Source organism: Eulemur rufifrons, chromosome 8, assembly GCF_041146395.1.
Source record: "Eulemur rufifrons isolate Redbay chromosome 8, OSU_ERuf_1, whole genome shotgun sequence".
Lineage (NCBI taxonomy): Eukaryota > Metazoa > Chordata > Mammalia > Primates > Lemuridae > Eulemur > Eulemur rufifrons.
The window spans coordinates 3051511-3070970 of NC_090990.1; the positions used below are offsets into that span (position 1 = coordinate 3051511).

At 41.3% G+C, this 19460-nt stretch overlaps 1 protein-coding gene across 1 annotated transcript in view; it reads right to left on the reverse strand.

The window, feature by feature from the left end:
* The window catches only part of DNAJC11 (DnaJ heat shock protein family (Hsp40) member C11), a 64502-nt gene that overhangs the window by 28582 nt on the left and 16460 nt on the right, over nt 1-19460 (reverse strand). Inside the window, exons 2-4 of the mRNA XM_069479285.1 lie at nt 16868-16997; nt 14551-14624; nt 8189-8290 (exon numbers count right to left, since the gene is read on the reverse strand). Of these exons, the coding sequence (XP_069335386.1) occupies nt 8189-8290; nt 14551-14624; nt 16868-16997 (306 nt within the window). The remainder of the gene's footprint in view (nt 1-8188; nt 8291-14550; nt 14625-16867; nt 16998-19460) is intronic.

Genomic DNA, 19460 nt, shown 5'->3' on the forward strand with positions numbered 1-19460 from the left:
CTAAAGATACGATGATTTATGTGGGTTCGAATCCCATCATACACATACACAAAAGATGATTTTCTTGCTTTGTGACAGTGCAATATCAACATTAAAGAAATTCACTGCTCATCAGTGTTATAACACTCATAAGGACCACAAATATTTTAAATTACAGGGAGAGGCATCAAGGTTGTACCGCAGAAATTAGAAGATGAAAAGCAAAAGCAAAGACAACTCTTTCCAGCAGCAATAAGACCTAGAAATAATGCCACTGAAGGAACTTATAGAGTACCTTATATACTAGGAAAGAAGAGAAGCCATTCAGTGACGTAGGAATTGAGAAAGAATGTACTGTTGAAGTTGTGGAATGCTTACACCTTGATAATGTTTCAAAGTACAAACAACTGCCTCTTTCAAGGAGAACCATAACTGATCGGCAGCGTGAATTAGCTGTCAACTTCACAGAACAACTTCATGCAATACTTCAAAAGGAAAACTGAAACTACTGACTTGGTGCAGGTTTTATACTGCATTCGGGTCATAACAGAAGATTTTCTTTCCTACAAAGAGTTACTTGCTTTGGGCACTCTTGTGAACAGAACATGGGGAATCTTCAACAACTTTCAAGATAAATTCAGTTCAACTGAATTTGGTAAATTTAGTGAGTGTACATACAGATGGTGCACCTTCCATGACAGGAAAACATGAAGGGTTTATTGCACAGGTAAAAAACAGCAGCAGATCCAGATGCTCTCATTTCTTTTCATTGTATGTTGCATTAGCACAATTTCTGTGCCAAAGCTACTATTTTAAGTAACACTTTGCAACAAGTTATAAATATTGTTAACTAAATTAATGCAAATGCAACATGGCATCCTCAGTTTCATAACATGCTAAAGCTGAACAATGAGGTATTCAGTGTTGCCTTGCCTTATCATTCTAAAGGGCATTAGCTATTGCAGGGACAGGTGCCAGCCAAAATTTTATCTCTGAGAGAATAGAAAAGAACAGATAATTAAATTTTATGAAGAGCAGAATCAGCAATGTGAATTATTGAAAGAAGATTTCTATAGGAATGCAGCATTTCTGTGTGATATCTTATAAAATCAAAATGAATATTTCTTCGCAAGGTAAAACTAAGTCTATATATGGTATGTGGCAAAAAATCCAAGCATTTCACAAAAGCTATCTTTTTTCAAAACATTTCTTCCAAAGGAAATTTTGGATAAACATTTTCCCCAGTTAGCAAAGGTCACTGATGAGCAGGATGATATATGCAAATCATTTGAAGAATATGCAGCTGCTATAGACCTATTAATTGGAGAATACAATGAAAGGTTCACTGACTTTGAGAATCATGACATCACACTCAAATTAGCCTTTCAGCCTCACCTAGTAGGTATCACCAAAGCACCTAAAGAGCTACAGATGGAATTGATTGAGTTATCAGTGAATGACATTTTATAGTCATTGTTTGATGCTAAGAAAGATCCAACTGAAATATGGAAAAATGCAGAATATCCACTCACACCTTTGGCAACATGCCCAAAAAAGGCTTTCTTGCTTTTCAACCACTTATTGTTGTGGATCTACATTCTCCTACCTAACCCAAATCAAGACACCTCTAAAGTCACAAATGACTGATACCCATCTAGAGGATCAACTGAAACTACAGACCTCCATGCTGCAACCAAATATTCAAATGCTTTCCAACAAAAAGATACAACAAAGTCATTGAAACTTTAGGTAACTATAATATTAACAAATGGTTTTCATTTTTTGAAATTAAGTACATACCAGTTAGATTTTTACAACATACTGTACATTTTAAAGTATATCTAATCAAAGTTTCTTGAATCCTTATTTGATTATAGCTAAATTAACATGGCCTTCCAACATGAAAAGGTTCCCTACCCCTGTTCCAAACCATTTATACATATCACTTTAACCATAAAAAAGAGAAAAAAAATTTTCCACACCTTAAGGATTTCAAAACTAGAAGCTACTTAAAAACTATTATTATCTCAAAAAGGTCTTTATAGGCATATTTTTTAATTAGTAGAGTTCTTAGCTCCATAAGCCTTACCTCCTTCTCGCTCAGGAGGACCTAACATAACCAAATGACACCACTACTCACAGGCAAGGCCTGGAACAGAAGAGACCAGGCCCAGCCCCTTCCTTTCTGGTCATAAGATGTCAGCAGTGGCCCCAGCCATTCCCGATCCAATGGAATCCAGCCCAGGTGAAAGCACGACCCACCCAGCCCGGGGTCCACTCCTACACTGGCTCACACACTAAGCCTAGTCCCTACTTCACACTAGGGAAATGGAGGATGTTCCTCTGACTTCAAAACCCCCCCCCCTTTGTGCTGAGCCTCCCCTCCATCTGGAACACCCCTCCCTACGGCCACACTGACTCATCTCTTTCTCATCCCTGTGCCAGTGTCACTTCCTCCCTGAGGCCTGACCACCGATTTAAAATGGCAACCCTCCCCTCCCTCACTCTATTAGCCCCACAGCATTTATCACCTGCTAATATGTAATTGCTGTGTTGTATTTATTGCATATTAGGTGTCTCTCAACTAGAATGCTAAGTTTCACAACAGGGTGAGGTTTTATCTGTTCTATTTTCTGTTAAATGTCCACATTTCTAACAGTGCCTGGCACATTATAGGCAACCAATTTAAATTACGTTGTGAATAAATCAATCATCTTTACCCACCCCCAACCCATAATACTGCTAACATTAAGCCAGTGAGTCAGTGAAAGACAACCATTTTCCACATCGCCCCATCTTCTTAGCTAGCACATTTATCCCTGTTAAATTTTATTTTGTAGTTTATCCCCTTCACCCTGGCTCACTGGGCTCTCTTAGAATCTTAGTTCTCTCCTTCAGCCTCGGGTCACCTGTGAATGTGATAAACACATCTTCACTGACATCACTCAGAAATTGCGTATGATGAGTTGGAGCCTCTGTCTCACCATGAAAAGCTCCTTACCAAGTTATTCATTAGCCCTCTTTGAGTAGAATCAGTTGTTTATTTTTATTTTGGGGGGGTTTCAAATCTTTTTAAAATTTTAAGATATTTAATTGGCAAAGATTGTATATATTCAAAGTGTACAAAGTGGTGATTTGATACACGTGTACACCGTGTAATGATCATCACAATCAAATCAACACGTCCATCACTACCCATGCTGAATTATGTACCTGGTCATAAGGATGACTTGAGAAATTTCTGCCAATTGCAATCTCAATAGTAACTCTTTATGAGTGAAAATTCCACCAAAACGGGATAAGAGGCAATGTGAAATTTGCCTATTTTTATAACTGATGAACCTAGCATGTCTCCTGTAATGACTGTTTCTGCAGAATCACTTTCTCTGAAATGAAAGCAAGAACCTGTATTCTCCAATTTTATGGAGGACCAAACTCAAACTTACCAGGGTTGCTAAGAACTATTCTGGGCCGACCACTACTCGCCACTCCCACCCCACTGCACACTTCCCCTGTGTAAACAGTAGTCTAATGCTCAAAGCTTCTTTATAAGTGATTATGCTGACGGGATGGTGGAACAGCCCTCCAACTAATACTTAAAGACAAACAGCTTTTTATGTTTGATCCCCTCTGTGTCTTCTACATACGTAGCCAAGACCACGTCTCTCCTCCAAAGGCCCTGTTTTGTATCACAGCACTTGCCCAGACTTGATTAACTAGGCTTTTGTCCCTTCTCCTTATATGACAGCTTCTCAATTTCTCCAATTTCAACAGCAGCCCATTTCTGCATACGGTAAATTGCCTCTTCCCGCCGTTGAGCACAACAAACATATGGGTGCAAACAGCTTTTCTTCTGCTCTGTTATGCTGTCAGCCAAGCTGAGTCAGTTTTATGACATCAGAATCATTTCCACAGAACACACTGAAGTTAAAAAACCATAGGCTCATTCTGATGGCTGTAATCACTAGCCATGGCAACCAAAAATTTTAAAAAAAGTCCTTTAAAAATAATTGAGTAATGTACTCATATATCTTTATAAAAACATTTTGGGATCTAGAAGTATTTCTATGGTTATATTCCCTTCCCTGATACATCATTTAAAATTTTTTTCTGATAACAGCTGAATTGTGTTTCTCAGCTATTACATGAACCACACTGATAATGGAGCCTTTCTAAATTAGAAAGGGGGTCTTGCCAAGAAGTTTATATTACCTCTGTAATAGCAAAAGAATGGAATGGTCCAGGAAACAATGCAATAATCTCTATGAAACTATTCTGTACCAGGATCAAAAAAATAAAGCAACATATGCCCTCATAGACAGTCGAGCTCCCTCCAAACAATCTCAACTTAATCCTCTACATGGGATCTAAACAAGTTCATGAAGAAGGCAGTAACGAAGTCCGACGAGCTGCCTGAGATCATGTAGTCTTTTCTATTAATAAAGGTGCTCAAAGTGGTTGCCATCCATAGAGAGATAACATTTATGGGTATTAACAAAAGAAAGGAATTAAAATAATCAATATGAAGTGAAGATAGCAGAGAACAACTCCATTATATGATCTCAGTCTCTAAAGGCAAGAAATGTAGAATGGATTACACAAATAAAAGTAATCCTAGCACTCTGGGAGGCTGAGGTGGGTGGATCGCTCAAGGTCAGGAGTTCGAGACCAGCCTGAGCAGGAGTGAGACCCTGTTTCTACTAAAAATAGAAAGAAATTATCTGGGCAACTAAAAATATATATACCAAAAATTAGCTGGGCATGGTGGTGCATGCCTGTAGTCCCAGCTATTCGGGAGGCTGAGGCAGGAGGATCGCTTGAGCCCAGGAGTTTGAGGTTGCTGTGAGCTAGGCTGACACCACGGCACTCACTCTAGCCCGGGCAACAAGCGAGACTTTGTCTCCGGGGGGGAAAAAAAAAAAAAAAAAAAGAAAAGAAATCCAAAGATGGCAGGAGGATGGCCAGGGTGGTCCAATTCCAGTTTCACACAGGTCCTGACTGCCCAGCCACAGATCCCTCTCCAATACTGGCTCAATGTGGAGGGCCCTGGAGACACAGGGACTCCAATAACCTGAGCTTGGTGTTTTCCAGCAGGATATACAGGCAGAGGAATTTACTTCCATGAGGCAAAACAAAGTCAGAAAACAGAATCAATTAGAACCAAGGAATGTGGGGGACTTGACCCCAGGCAGTGGGCCTCGTGGCAAACCTCCCATTCTACACAGGGAGAAAACAGGCTAAGGCTGGAGAAGGGACTTCACTGAGGGCACAGACCGGATGGTGGAATATCAGCCTGGATCCAGGGCTCTTGGTTCCAAGTCCAAGGCTTTACCATACTGCCTTCAGTGCACAGCACGCGCGCGCTCGTGTGTGTGTGTGTGTGTGTGTGTGTCTGTCTGTCTGTGTGTTTGTGCATGTGCATGTACCTGAGTGTGTCCCATCAGCTAGCGCCAGGATGCAAAGTGCACACACCCTAGAGCTGGGGATGCCACTTGTTTCCTTCTGGGCTTCACAGTGCTTTCCACAGCACATTCACACAAGTTGAGAATTACAGGCAGCAGCCACACGGCAAACAGCACCGGGCCTGGCCCCAGAAGATGGTCAAGGGAACTGACAGACCCCACCCAAACCCAACCACCATGGCCAAAGGAATTGCCTGACTGAGCCAAGAATTTCCCGCTCAGTGCCGAATGAAACACCAAAACAAGATTCAGGTCTAAACCTCACCTTGGTATTAGTACCACTTTGCCTTTCTATAGCAGAGGTTGCTGTGAGCTAGGCTGACGCCACTGCCCTCTAGGCTGGGCAACAGAGCAAGACTCTGTCTCAAAAATTAAATTAAAAATAAAAAAATTAATATTTATTTCCGTGGGTTTTCAATCTTTTAATAATTTGCCATGGTGGTCAGGACAGATGCTCTGATTTTACAAATGAGGAAACGAGACAAACAGTCTGCTCTGTGCCCTGCTTCCTTGTGCCAGTCATTATTTCTAACTGATGCTTCTGCCCACTGCTGTTTGCTTGGTAGATACACCCTACTGTAGAATCCCTATGTAACACATTCCTATTGATGAAAATGGAGAAAAACAGCCATTTTCAAGTTTCAGGAGGCAGCATCACCGACGGTATACAGCCCAGGAATCCCCTACAGACTTGTCCTTTCAGCGCCTCCCACTGACAGGCTGGTCTCTATGTTTGTCACAAGTGTCCTCCTCCCTGTGGTTTTTTTTGGTTTAAGAACAACTCATGACATGTCACTCGCTATGGTCTTAAAAGAGGAGATCACCTCTTCCTTCTTAGGATAAAGATGTTCCAAACCTTTCTGCTCATCTTGAAAAACAAACAAACAAAAAACCCCTTCGAAATGAAATGAAAGATCCAGCTTGAATCCTCTCCTCAAAACGCTGCATGGCCAACATCTGGTTATTACTCGATATTTCTGGTTAGAAAATGTTTTATTTATCTGGAAGCAGTTTACGGAAGTAGCAAACTCCTGGAAATTTTAAAATAACTTGCACGCTTGTATGAAATGGTCACAGCTGCGCTCCCACGTTCCACAGAAACATGGCCCATAAATATAATACATTTGCACAGACCCCAGTGAGCAACCGCTGCACACACCCAGATGGCTGATGTGATCAGAGGACACAGGCTCAGGATGACCGTGAGGTTCTCTTTCCCTTTCATTGCTCTGAATGCAGCGAAACTCCAGCCAGAACAGCAATACGCCAAAGGAACACCCTGCTCCTGCCAGGCCCTGCCCCACCTCCCCATCCTCATTTCCATGTGCCAACACTGACCTTCCAAACCAGACGTCCCCCAGGGCACTGCCCTGAGCACCCAGCCAGGAGATCTGGGCAGGAATCACTAGCACAGCTCAAGGCACCTTACAGATTTTCAACCCTCCCAATTATCTCAAATTCTCTGACTCAGTTTATCCAATGTTTCCATTCTCTACCTCCATCTGACCAAAGGATAACTCTGCACTGCTGAAGGCAACACCTCTTGAAGGAGAGAGTGAGCAGATGGGAGCAAAGGTGTTGGCATTTTCAAAGATACTTTGAAATGTCAGATTCATATAGATGGGCCTGTTCTGAATACATGGTCTTTAAATGCTGTAGGGGTCTTTAAAAAAATCTGCTGTCTAGAATATATTTGGTCAGAGGTTTATCTTACCATGCTTCCCAGTTTAAGCTAGCATCTGTCCTTCTTCTTTAGAAGATTTAAAGAAAAAAATAAAGAAAAATAATGATGCTTATTACTTTATATGGCTGCCCCTCTCCTAACAACGCCACGGAGTTGACACAGATCATGGTGGAAGAGTGGGGATGGCGGGGCGGTGCCAGCTCCTTATTGTGACAGACATAGGCTGTCTGCCCGGCCATCCTGGCCACACTGATAGAACCTGGCCGCTGAGCCCTCTTATTAAACACAGTTGAACAGTGCACTGGGCCACATTCAGGCACCTAGCACGACTGGCATCTCAGATTGACCAAGATACCCTATTTGCCCTAGGGCCGGAACACACGCTCAAAACAATCTCCCCAGAAAACCGAAGGAAAAAGATATCACACACAGGACTGAAAAGTAACTCTGGCTCAATGGTGTCACTGGGTTAAATGACTCAAACTCCAGAACCACCTTATGGCTGTTGAAAGAGCCTGGTGCCTGGTGTTCATGGCACAGTTCCATGGGGTGATAAGAGCAAGGGGCTCTGGGTGACAATCCGGAAAAGCCCCAAACATTGCATTATTTGGCTCTCCATATTCTAACTGGTAAGCAGGGAATTCTGTTGCCTAAATGCTTAAGCAGTTAGCTGGTTGTCTTTTCCCTGACACCGTCCTCTAACTCATTTTCGGTGTCAAGGACGTGGGGACCATAGTTGGAGGAAAAGGCCTTAGAGAACTAGCCCGTGTTTCTGCCTGGGAAATCCCCCTCGCTTCTGGGCAAACCAGGGGATTGGTTTTGTCTTCTCTCAATATGGTTCCAAACACTTGTCTCCTGGTCACCAGCAGCAGCCTTGCTGACAGCTACCAGGGCCTAGCTTTCCAGAAAGATACCATTGGAGGTAATACAGTGTAAGCAAAATTTTGTCCTACCCAGCTTTGTGCGTTATTACTTTAACCCATCAGCACCTAATTATTTTAGACTGGGCTTCTGGTGATGAAGGCCTTTCAACGTGTCCTCATTAAACTTGGCCCCGGCTTACCTTGGGATTGGTTCTCTGCTGCAGTCTTCTCTCTTCCCTCTCTCTCTGCAGCCTCTCAAACTCCTCTCGAATTTCAGCTGGGGTTCTCCTCCTTTCCACAACCTACCAGCAGAGTCAAGACCAGAAGGCAAGTGAGGACCCAGGAAGTGAGGAAAACATACCTTTAAGAAATCAATTCTGATGTGTATATGTTGCCTGCAGTCCTGCTGTGCCCTCTCCCAGGACCCTAAGAGCCATCAGGGGAAGAACTGCAATGAGTTTTTCCATCAGACGGCCCCAGCCCTCAGTGAGGGGAGGGCTCTGCCACCCGCCTGGTCACTCCCAAGGAAGAGCTTTCCCCTGGTTGTCCAGAGTGACTTAAACATTCTATTCGTTATTTTAGTAACTTATCTCTAAGGCTGCAGAAATCTTACAAAAAAAACCCTTCACCTTAAATCTCATAGTTAAGATTTCCTAATGAGTCACAGATAACGAACATTAAATATCACAATGAAGGCACGCCAGCTCTCCCTAGTGTGCTGGGGCAAGCACTGGAGATTCCTTCTGAGCTTCTGGGACCAAAGGATCTCAGCTGTCAGGTCTGGGGATTTTAGAACCATGGGAGTCTTCCTCCTTCAATAGGATATGAACCTTGGAAGGCAGGATGTCAGTTATACACTAGAATAACAATACTCAGGCACCCAACAGTGGAGCGCATTAAACTCAAACTCAGGGATGCACAATGATATCAAATCTGAGAAAATAAGGCATTCCAATTTAGCCTTTCTTAGCTCAGCATGCAAAGAAGACTATCTGGTTGAGACTGCAAAGAGGTGAAAGAAACATGAGAAAGGAAAGGCTGCCTGGCCTTCCATCTGTGAAAGAGGAAATCGTACTGCATGATCTCTATGGGTCCTGTTGATGGCCACAAAATGTTATGCACCTGTGAGAAACAGAGCATGGAAGTGGCACAGAAAAAACAATCACTGTTTTTCTGTCTATGATAACCAAAGTCATCAGATAGAATGAGGGGCGGGGGAGGCACATTCCCTGTGTCAGTGAGAGAAATACACATAAGCCTTGAGATGCTGCTCAGAGATTATCTGAAAACGGGGGAAATATGAGAAAAAGCTATCTTGGAAATTCCAAGTTTTAAAAATTATTTTAAAAAATACATACTTACAGCAAAAAAATCAATAGCACGGAAGGATGTGAAGTAAAAAGTACAAGACTCCTCCTTTACCCACATTCCCTCTTCTCATAGGTTAACATTTTTTGTCTTTTCCTAAAAATCTTCTATGCATGTGTATGTGTATATATTTAAACAAAAATGAGATCATATTATAGGCTTTGTGCAACTTGATTTTATTTTTCAACAATACAGAAAAATAAATACAAAACTAGCCTATCCAAAAAAACCTGAGAAATTTGTTCACTACTTTCAGGAGGCAAACAGAAAAAAATAAGGTAAACATTTTGTCCTCTACTAAACCAATATAAATCAGTAATTACTAAAAGGGGGGACATGGTTCTTTTTAAGGAAGCTTTTAAATAGGGAGATTGTTAAAGTCATCCAAGAACAAACTGAAAGTCCCCAATGGCATGGACAGTGACTGCTTTGTGACCTCACGAAAACATAACACGTTCTTCTATTTAACAGATAAGGCAAGTTCACCCTGCCCAGGCTCAGAGACATCAAGGGCGTTGTACCTATTCCTGGTACTCTCACTTCCTGAGACTACCCTTCTTGGCCTGCACAAAAACAAGAACCAGTTTTTCAAGTTTTCATCATCTTCTCAATCTATCATCAGCCTCTCCTTTCATCAAATGAAAACAAAAATAAAAGCTTTGGGAAAATGTAGGTAATCAACTATTATATTTTACTTTGGAATCCAGAATAAAGGATTTAAAATACTTTAAAATTTGTGAAATCACTACTTATCTGGCCCCTGCCAATGGTGACCTAAGCAACCCATCTTCAAGGACAAGGCCGAGGTGTGAGACTCTGAGTCTGACAGGAAGTGCTTCCTCAACAGGACCTGCAGTAAGGAGGTAGTTCTAACCTGGAAAGTTTTCATAATCCAGTATTCTTTTTAACAGGATGCTAGTTTTAAAAATGTAGACTAAAGTCTGAATAGCTATAACTTTAACTAGTGACATAAACAGACCATGAATATGCCCATATACTACTATTTTTTTCAGAAACAGATCTGTAAGATCCTGGGAATTAAAATCCTACACTCAAACCCTGCAGGAAATAAAAAATCTGGAAAGTGTCAGGCTCCAAAGAGACTACAGCAGAAAAAAATTTGTTTTCAGGAATTCTAGCTGTTTAACCTTTGCAGACTGAGTAATAGCTGCAAATTACTTCCTCTTTGCTACACTCTGTGATAGCTATAGAGGCAAATAATCCAAAGGTGCCAGATCATTCCATATCTAGACATATTTTACACAAGTTTTGTAAACAGTTGGTGGATAATCAGAGCTAACTGCAAAGTCAATTTGCTGGCTCCTCTAGAGCAGTAAAAACACTCAGCTGGGCAGGGCATTCTCATTCTCAGCTCCCACAGGCCTCTGCCAGCCTTGATTATTTATATCTTTCTTTAAACAGAGTATCTGACACTGGGGAGTGGAACAGGATTAAACCAGTATGAGCTGCTCTTTTCCATCTCAGCAACCCTCAGATAGAAGCATCTGGGAACACAGCATCCCAAGCTGCATTACAGTTGTTAAATACCAGACGTTTCCAATGTTTATCATGAACAGAGTGTATCACATGCAGCTCGTGAATCTATACAACTGTATTGTTCACCTGGACCATCCACCAACTAGGTCTATCCCTGTGCCAGCCAGAAGACTGACTTTATCAAAGAGAGGAAAAAGGAGATCTCCAAAAGCTGGGTGGCATAACGGAAAGAGGACAGACACCTAGCTTCTGTGCCTCTGACATGACCACTAACCTGGGAGGCCTTGGGCAAGTCACTTCACCTCCCTAAGCTTCAGTTTTCCTGCTATCAAATGAGGAGGGTTAAACTACACCGTTCCCAAGGTGTTGTCCGGCTTGAAAATTCTATGATTCTAGCTAGTCAACTTTTTATTTTGGAATAATTTTAGAAAATTATTTAGAACTTTAGAAAAGTTGCAAAGATAGTACAGAAAGTTCTAGTAGGCCCTACACCCAGCTTCCCCTAATGTGAACATCCTCCATAATGAATGGAGGATGAAACAATGAAACATCAGTCAAATCCAAGAAACTAGTATTAGTACACTTCTGTTAATTAAACCCAGACTTTTCAGATTTCACTAGTTTTTCCACTAACATCTTTTTTCTGTTCCAGGTCCAATCCAAGATACCACACTGCCTTTAGTCACGTCTCCTTAGTTTCCCCTGCTCTGTGACAGTTCTAAGTCTTTCCTAGTTTTTCATAATCTTGACCATATTACAGATTGTAATAGAGGTTGACTTTCTCAAATACTCCAAGACTGATGTCAAAGAGACAGGGAAAAATGAAATATGGATGATATAAAGGATGACAGACGAAACTAAACTGCGGAGGATCCAGGCTAAAGCACGCAATTCTAACTAGACACTAACATCCGAAAGTGGTATCTGCAGGAGATCCGAGTTATGTGGTTTCCATCCACTTGCCAGCCAATTACCAGACTCAGCACTGTCAAAGCATTCACAGTACAAAGCCGGATTTTCGCTATTCTCAGGCAAAGACCAATTTCGTTTTCAACGTGGGCATCCATGTGAATACCACTAACAAACTTCAAGAACTAGAATGGCTGGTTTTGTAAGCTGGGAATCACCTCATTCCTATGGAATCATCCCAGAGATGACAAAGTATCTTGAAGGCTAAAAAAAAAAGACTGAAAACTTACCTAACGACTGAAAACAGGGCCAATATTTGAGCAATCTAAAGAAGCTCCGATTTCATCTCCAGTGTCCACCTATAAGATGGGGGTGATAGTATTGCTGGGGTGGGGAGTGATTTCTATGTCTGCAGAGGACTTTGAGATCTCTGGATCAAAGGCATCTCAGACACTCAGGGTATTAACAGTGTCCTTCACTCTTCACTGACTACCCATATGTGTAGCCTAATAAATATGTACTAAATGGATACCCTTCAGCAATTGAAAAGTTTAATAGTCTAAAAATACTAGCAACAGCAGGAAGAGAACACAGCTTCCTCCCTGCAGTGAAAGCTGTTACTTCAATGGGAGAATCCTCACCTGAAATAATCCAGCCAGCTGTAGGGATTCCTTGAAGGAATGACGATGCCAGCTCCATAAAATGCGCTTAAGTTCAGTGAGACTTTCCTGTACAGCATGAACGATGGGCTCAACATTCCCATTGTATGTTAAGCACTAACACATCTCTGAGGTATCTGGGGAGGTACCTTCATTGAGTCCTCCTTGAAGGCATTTTTATCTTGCAATGAAAGCTCAGTATCAATATGGGAAAAAAAAAAAAAAAAAAAAAGCCAACTCTGATCCATGAGAACCTATTTTCCTTAAAGTAGTTTACTAAAAAATACAAAGTTTATCCATTCACTACCTGCAACTGTCTACATACATATATATATATATTTTGCTCCTATTTTCTGGTGATGAGATAGCTATATATTTTTATTTATTTATTTATTTATTTAGCTTAAACTCACTGGTAAGAAAAGATGTCTACATATTTTTTATAGTCACTACTGTGCGTGTGGTTTGGCTTTGTTTCCAATGGGCAGGTGATCTGGTTTGGTGATAGGAAGACCCCACGGCCTGTTAGAGTTGGGATGCTGCTGTTGGGAACTAACAACCAGACTGCAGTGGGAATATGTAATGGGGTCCTACAGCATTTTAGTGACCCCAACAGCTGCCTTAAAAATTGTAACCCATCCACATCTTTAAAAAACAAGGGAGCTTGAAAGTGGTATATAAAGTATGCAGAGAAATTGAATTACTACAACAGGATCTATTTTCCTTTCTGGATGAGAAAATGCTAAGCTTTTAGACTTAGCATTTAGCTATAATGAACTAGTAACGCTGTTCGGTGATAGGAGGCACTGCTACTTCCACCAAGCCAAGGCCACAGACCCGCTGCCTACTGGAGCCAGGAGGGCGTGTGGATGAGTGAAGGGCCAGATGTGACACGATAGGGCGTGGTGGGGACTGGGAAGGCCTGGTCAGCCCAGCTCAGTCTAAAGGGCAGGGGCTCCTCAGATCCAGTGTTACCAGATCCTCCCATGTTTCAATCAGATTTTCATGCAAAACCTCCCAAGTTTTAAATGTCAGCAACTACAATCCATTGTGCGGGGCACTCAAAACATGGCTATAGGTAGAACATGGCCCACAAGCCACCAATAGAAAGCAGTGGAAAGGAGGAATTGAGCCCTATTTTGCTTCTCTTCCACTCCTTATCTGAAGGCCTTTAGAAGGTTTTTGTGCCAGAATTGGAAGAGTCAGGCACACATGCTTGAGATGAAATACCAAAAGAACTTCAAGGGAAATCTTAAATGACGAAAATAGTAACTCAATGAGAGTCAATTCAATGTTATTAACAGACAACCAAAACTTCTTGGGCTTCAGAACCAAGTTTCTTTAATTCCTATATATTCCTGTAGCAATTTAGAGTTTTAGAACTAATTTTCATATTCATCTTTCAGATAATAACATGGAGGCACCAGGAGCCCAAGGCTCTGCTGCTAGTCAGTGGTGGAGTGAAAGCAAACAAATTATCTGAATTTTAGTGATTGTTCTTACACAGCATGGCTGTCCAAGGCAACCTATTTCATAGATACTTGCTATATATTTTGTTTCCCTCATATTTGACAACGTTCTAACGTTATAGTACCTTAGAACCAGAAAGGTCATTATAGACAATGTAATCTAGCAGCTCTCAACTTTTCTCTACTTCTATTTTGTTCACACGCCTGACATATTCCCCTCACACATTCCCTGAAGCATCGACATGCATAACACATCCCCAGCAGCACACGGAAGGAAGCGTTTCCTCAACACGCTACTCGTAATCAAGGTGGAGGGAGAGGCACAGCACTATGGAGCAGAATTGGCCCCTTGAAGAAATCTCCCACCCACGCCCTGCCCCACCCCATTCTTGGGTTAAAAATTACTAGTACAGTCCTTGCTCCTCCTTTTCACTTGACAGATTAGGAAATTAAGGACAAGTCAGACAACTGACTTGCCCAAGTTCACAGAGTTCAAAGCGGCAAAGCCAAGTCTAGAACTCAACCTCTAAAACTATAACACAAGGCAAGGATGGGGACTCTAATGTCTTCAAATATTCTCAAAGACATGATCACGGATCGCAGGGTTTTGCGGGTTGTTTAATGACTTTTCTGGGACACCAGACGCACAGTTTCTCTTACCTCCCATCCTTCCATTTCCAGTCCTCTCTTCCCATATATGTCATAGATGGCCCTGGTTTGGGGGTCACTAAGCACTGCAAATTAAAAACCAAACATGTTTACAAAGTACAAAATCCACCTTTCAGTCCTTTCTGAAAACACTGACAACAGCATCATTAGGTAAGTCTGTCTCTTGTTCTCTCTGTCCAATCACAATCTTCTTAGAGACCCTCTTTCATTTCCTGTGTGCCTTTACTGCTGATTGCTTTTCTGATCCTGCCTAAGATGTGTTTAAAGGTGGCTACGAAGAAGAAAAGTCAGATTGTCCCAGTGTCTAAACTACTCTTAACTGTGAGGTAGAGGTATAAGGTATATAAGGTACATCATCCAGGAAGCTGTACTGGCTCCTGTATCACTGAAGAACAGTTGAATTTATTAATAAAAGAATTTGTTAAGTTCTCGCCACAGTGTATAAAAAGCACAAGGGCTTGAAAGAGTTGATTCTAGTTTCTAAAGAAGCTTAATATAAAACTAGGGATAGGATCTGATACTAGAAAAATATGATTTATTATTTACTCTACAGAGTTTTATTAATTCAAAAGACAATCTACATTTTTTTGTACACCTCTCCTCTTTATTTGTAAATTACTTTTCTTTCATCTTTCTTTCCTTTTAGAGACGGGGTCTTGCTATGTTGCTCAGGCTAAATTCAAACTCCTGGCCTCAAGTGAGCTGGGATTATAGGCATAGGCCACCATGCTCGGCTGTTTGTAAATCATTTTAAAAGACAAACACCTCTCACAATGTTGTCAACCACGTCACTGAAAGTACATCAGAAAAAGATTTCTCAGTAACGGTGAGAGCTATTCGAACGACACCCAAACTGCACTTGAACATCAGCAGTGAGGCCAAGGGTCGTTATCTTCCTCCTCTCTCTACCAACTTCTGTCAAGACTTTTGCATCCCTTCTCCCCTGAGAGTTCCTACACATTTTTAGGCCTAATTAAAAAACGATGTAAATGATTCTATCCGTATGCAAATCTAATGGGGAAGAAAGAAATGCTGACCCTTGGAAAAATGGGGGAGCCAGACTTCTGGAGTTAATCTCTAGGACTTAACAAGGGATTATTAATTCACTATTTTACTTTAGTCTCCTTTTAGGCTAAACTCGAGGAGGCTGGGTCTGCTGTTGTAGCATTTTCACAAGCACTGGTAGGGTTTTTCTGTTAACTCCCCAAATCTCCAAAACAATACAAGCAAGCTATGTGGATACTTTAGACAACAGGAAAATTAATGGAGCTTTTTAGTCAACAGAATACAATAAAAGGAACAGGCTTTGGTGACACCACCATATAATTGGTTTGAATAGAGTTAAATTTGATAATAATATAACACCAACTGCACACATTTATCAGGCACTACAGCCTGATTTTTACTGGTCATTAAAATTTAACTTTTCGATAAAACCATAAAGTGAAATACACTATAAGCTATTATGTCCACAGTGACATATCTCTATGATTTTGTAAAGAAATACATTATTATCTAATTTTTGGTCTGTCTAAAGAGCAAATCAAATGGTTCTGGAATAAATAGCTTATTTTACTTTATATATCCTAAGAATGCTTTATTTTTAATTTTTTAATTGCAGAAAATTTACCATTTTCACCATTTTAAAGTATATAATTCAATAGCATTTAAATACATTTACAATGTTGTATAACCATCATCACTATCTATTTCCAGAACTTTTCATCATCTCAAACAGAAATTTGGCACTCTTTAGCGACTTCAGTATCTTATAAACAAATATATCACAAAATTTTCTTTCTGCGATATATGTAAGTATAAAAGTGTAAATTGCTTGGTTCTGATTCCTACTAGCCTTCTTAACATTTTCCTTCTTTTGTTAGAACCTTTGTTTAACTGAATGCTACAGAACCAATAAAATCACTTTCAGATGGGAAAAAAAACGTCCTTGTATCTCCTCACAAAAAAGAGAACAAAGAAAGCTTGCCTGTAACATCAGCCTTTTACCTCTAAGAGCTCTCTTTAGAAGAAAACTGGCAAGGGGTGTAAAGCGCGAGTATTCCCCTGCAGCTGAGACTCAGGTCTATCACTTCGCCTGGACTCTCGTTTTCTACTTACTAGACACATATTGATTTCCAAAGCAAAATACTACTCTTTCAAAGGACCCTGTCAGGAAAAAGTACTAAACTAACCACCCCTTTTATACACCTCTAAGGACTCGCTTTTTCTATCCTCTACAAATCAAGTCTCTTAAAAATCGAATATCTGCTACCCAGGATGTTTCCACGGAGCCAAGCCCTGCGCTGACCTTCATAAGCCTGGTGGACAAGGTTAAACAGTCGTTCCGCTTGTGATTTGAGCTCTGGGTCTCTGTGCTTGTCTGGATGGTAAAGCATACACAGCCTCCGGTAGGCAGCTTTTAGCTCTTCAGAAGAAGCCTAAAGAAAGAAAAATTCAATTAGTGAACAATCAATGCTACTGAAACATTATCATTATGAGAATCAGCCTTGAAATGGGAACCATCAGCCACATTCCAACATGCCTGTGCTCTACATACAGGATATAATGAAGTTATGCCTTATTACCTCAGTAAGGCTTCTTTTTTCCACATTTTTAAAGTGATCAATTATGTACATCGATAGTGACTGTGTTTTGCTGGGAAATGCTATCAGATGGAGCAAAAGCTTGTCTCTAGATTGGCTCAGTGTGCTCTGAGCTGCAACTAAAATGTCACAGAGACCTGCTGACTCTTTAACCTAAGCTATTCAAAGTAAATCATGCCAAGGCCCTCTCAACAGAGAATAGGTTCAGGAAGAGAAAAGCTACATATACCATTAGACAGAAATGACATCCATTTAATGACTTAATGAATATGAATCCTTGAAAATCCAAGACCAATAAAATTGTAAGGCCAACGTGCAACTCTAATTCAACCAGGCAGCATAGAAAGTGGCAAAAACGCTTCACTAACCTATAGTAACCAACTCTCTCCCCAACTCCCAACACCAAAAGCCCCTTCCCAACACATAAACTCTCCAATTCTCCTAAGTAGCCAAACTGAAAGGGAAAAATGCACCATACTACTAGCACAGATGACACAAAGAGCAGAATGAGCTCCAGGTGTATTTCAACCACGCAGAAAGGAAGGAGGAGGAGCAATGGCAAAAATCTACATTTTCCTTCGCCTGCCTTACAGCCACCAAGAAGTTCTTGGAAACAGAGGCCCTCAGAGGCCCTAGGAACACGGTGTGGTCTACTTGGCTGGCCCCTCAGGTCTGGTTTTGGGAAGTATCATGTTTGAGTTTAGAGACCATTTTGGTCTATCAGAGGTGATGTTGAATGGGTAGCTCTATCCAAATGGTATGTTAAGTAAAAACCACTTTACTTTGGGAGGCAACCCCACCATTTTGACAGCTGAGGCACATTTCTGGGTCACTGATGACATGCCAGAGTAGAATGGGCTCTAGGTGCTCTGATGGTGCTCTAGGATCAGCTCCTGGAACATGGATCAAGGAAAGAGGTCATAGAGACATGATTAGTCCAGGGACCACGATCACCAAGTAAAATGTTACTCTATATTTCTCTATAATCTCCACAATTTTTCAATATCTTTCAATTCCAGGATTAATGGTTTCTTTTTCACCAAGAAAAAAGGCAAAACTTTACTTCACTAATAATTTTTGGCATGAAATTTAAATATTTTCTACAAGATTAAGTTATTTAGATGCTAGAAAACCAGGAAATCTGTGCAAGTTTACCAGAAGCTCTAGGAAGATAGTAAATGTGACTGGAAGGACAGGCAGAGGAGAATGGCCTGTGGTCACATTGCGGGGCCTGTCTACCCTCAGGTCCCGCTCCTCACCTCTTCCGATGCCCACCCCAGCCTCCTCTGGGAGCAGGAGCTTGTGTGGATGACCTCCAAGAGCCTCCCCAGCCTAAGCTGAAATGATGCTGTTATTCAGAAAAGAAACAGACCAGAGCCCCTCAGCCATCCTTTAAACCGGCCACAGAGAGCTTCCTGCATGTGTGGACAGAGGCACGTCTGCTAGAACTGCTTTTTAAATCAGGAGCTCCTTGAAGCTTTCCACTAACTACTCCATCAGGAAAGGGTCACAGATCTTGCTGACTCTGCATCCGTCCCCTTTGCCTCCAAGAATTAGGTAGACTCCTGCCGCACTCGACTGCTAACCTCTTGCATCCACCTGCTCTTTGGTGAGGCTTTTGGGAACTGCACTATTGAACAACTGACTGCCTTCCTCCCTTCTCTCCACGTGGGTATCCATGTGGTTCACTCTGTGGTCATACACCAACCTTCCACTTTGGTGGTTAAGAATGCAGGTTTTGGAGTCAAATGACCTGTGTCTGGATGCCGGCTCTGCACTTCCCAGCTTTGTGGCTCTGGGCAAGTGAGCTTTCTGACCTTCAGCTTTCTCTGTAAATGGGGAGAGCAACACTTCCCAGGGATGGCGTGAGAATGAATGAGATAGTGACTATAAAGTGCTTCACACAGTGCCCAAGACGCAGCAAAACCGCACAAATCATAGCTCTTTTAAAATCTTTATTTCCTCATTTGAAAACTGTGGACAATAATAGGACCAATATAGGACCTCAGAGAGAGGTACTATAAGGCATAATTGAGATACTACAAGTAGGAATGCTTAGCAATGCCTTGCACACAGTAGGAATGTAACCACTTTAGCTATTATTATCATCACAATTCAATTTCAATGTCCCTTTGGCAGTATGAATACTGAAACTGGAACAATTCAGAGAGACAGCACCTCCTGGTGCAAGGATAACAGGAACATTCATTCATGAAGTAGTCCTGTTTGTGAAAATTCACTGATCTGTGTGCTTATGAGATGACCATTTTTCAGTACGTATATTCTATTTCAATAAGA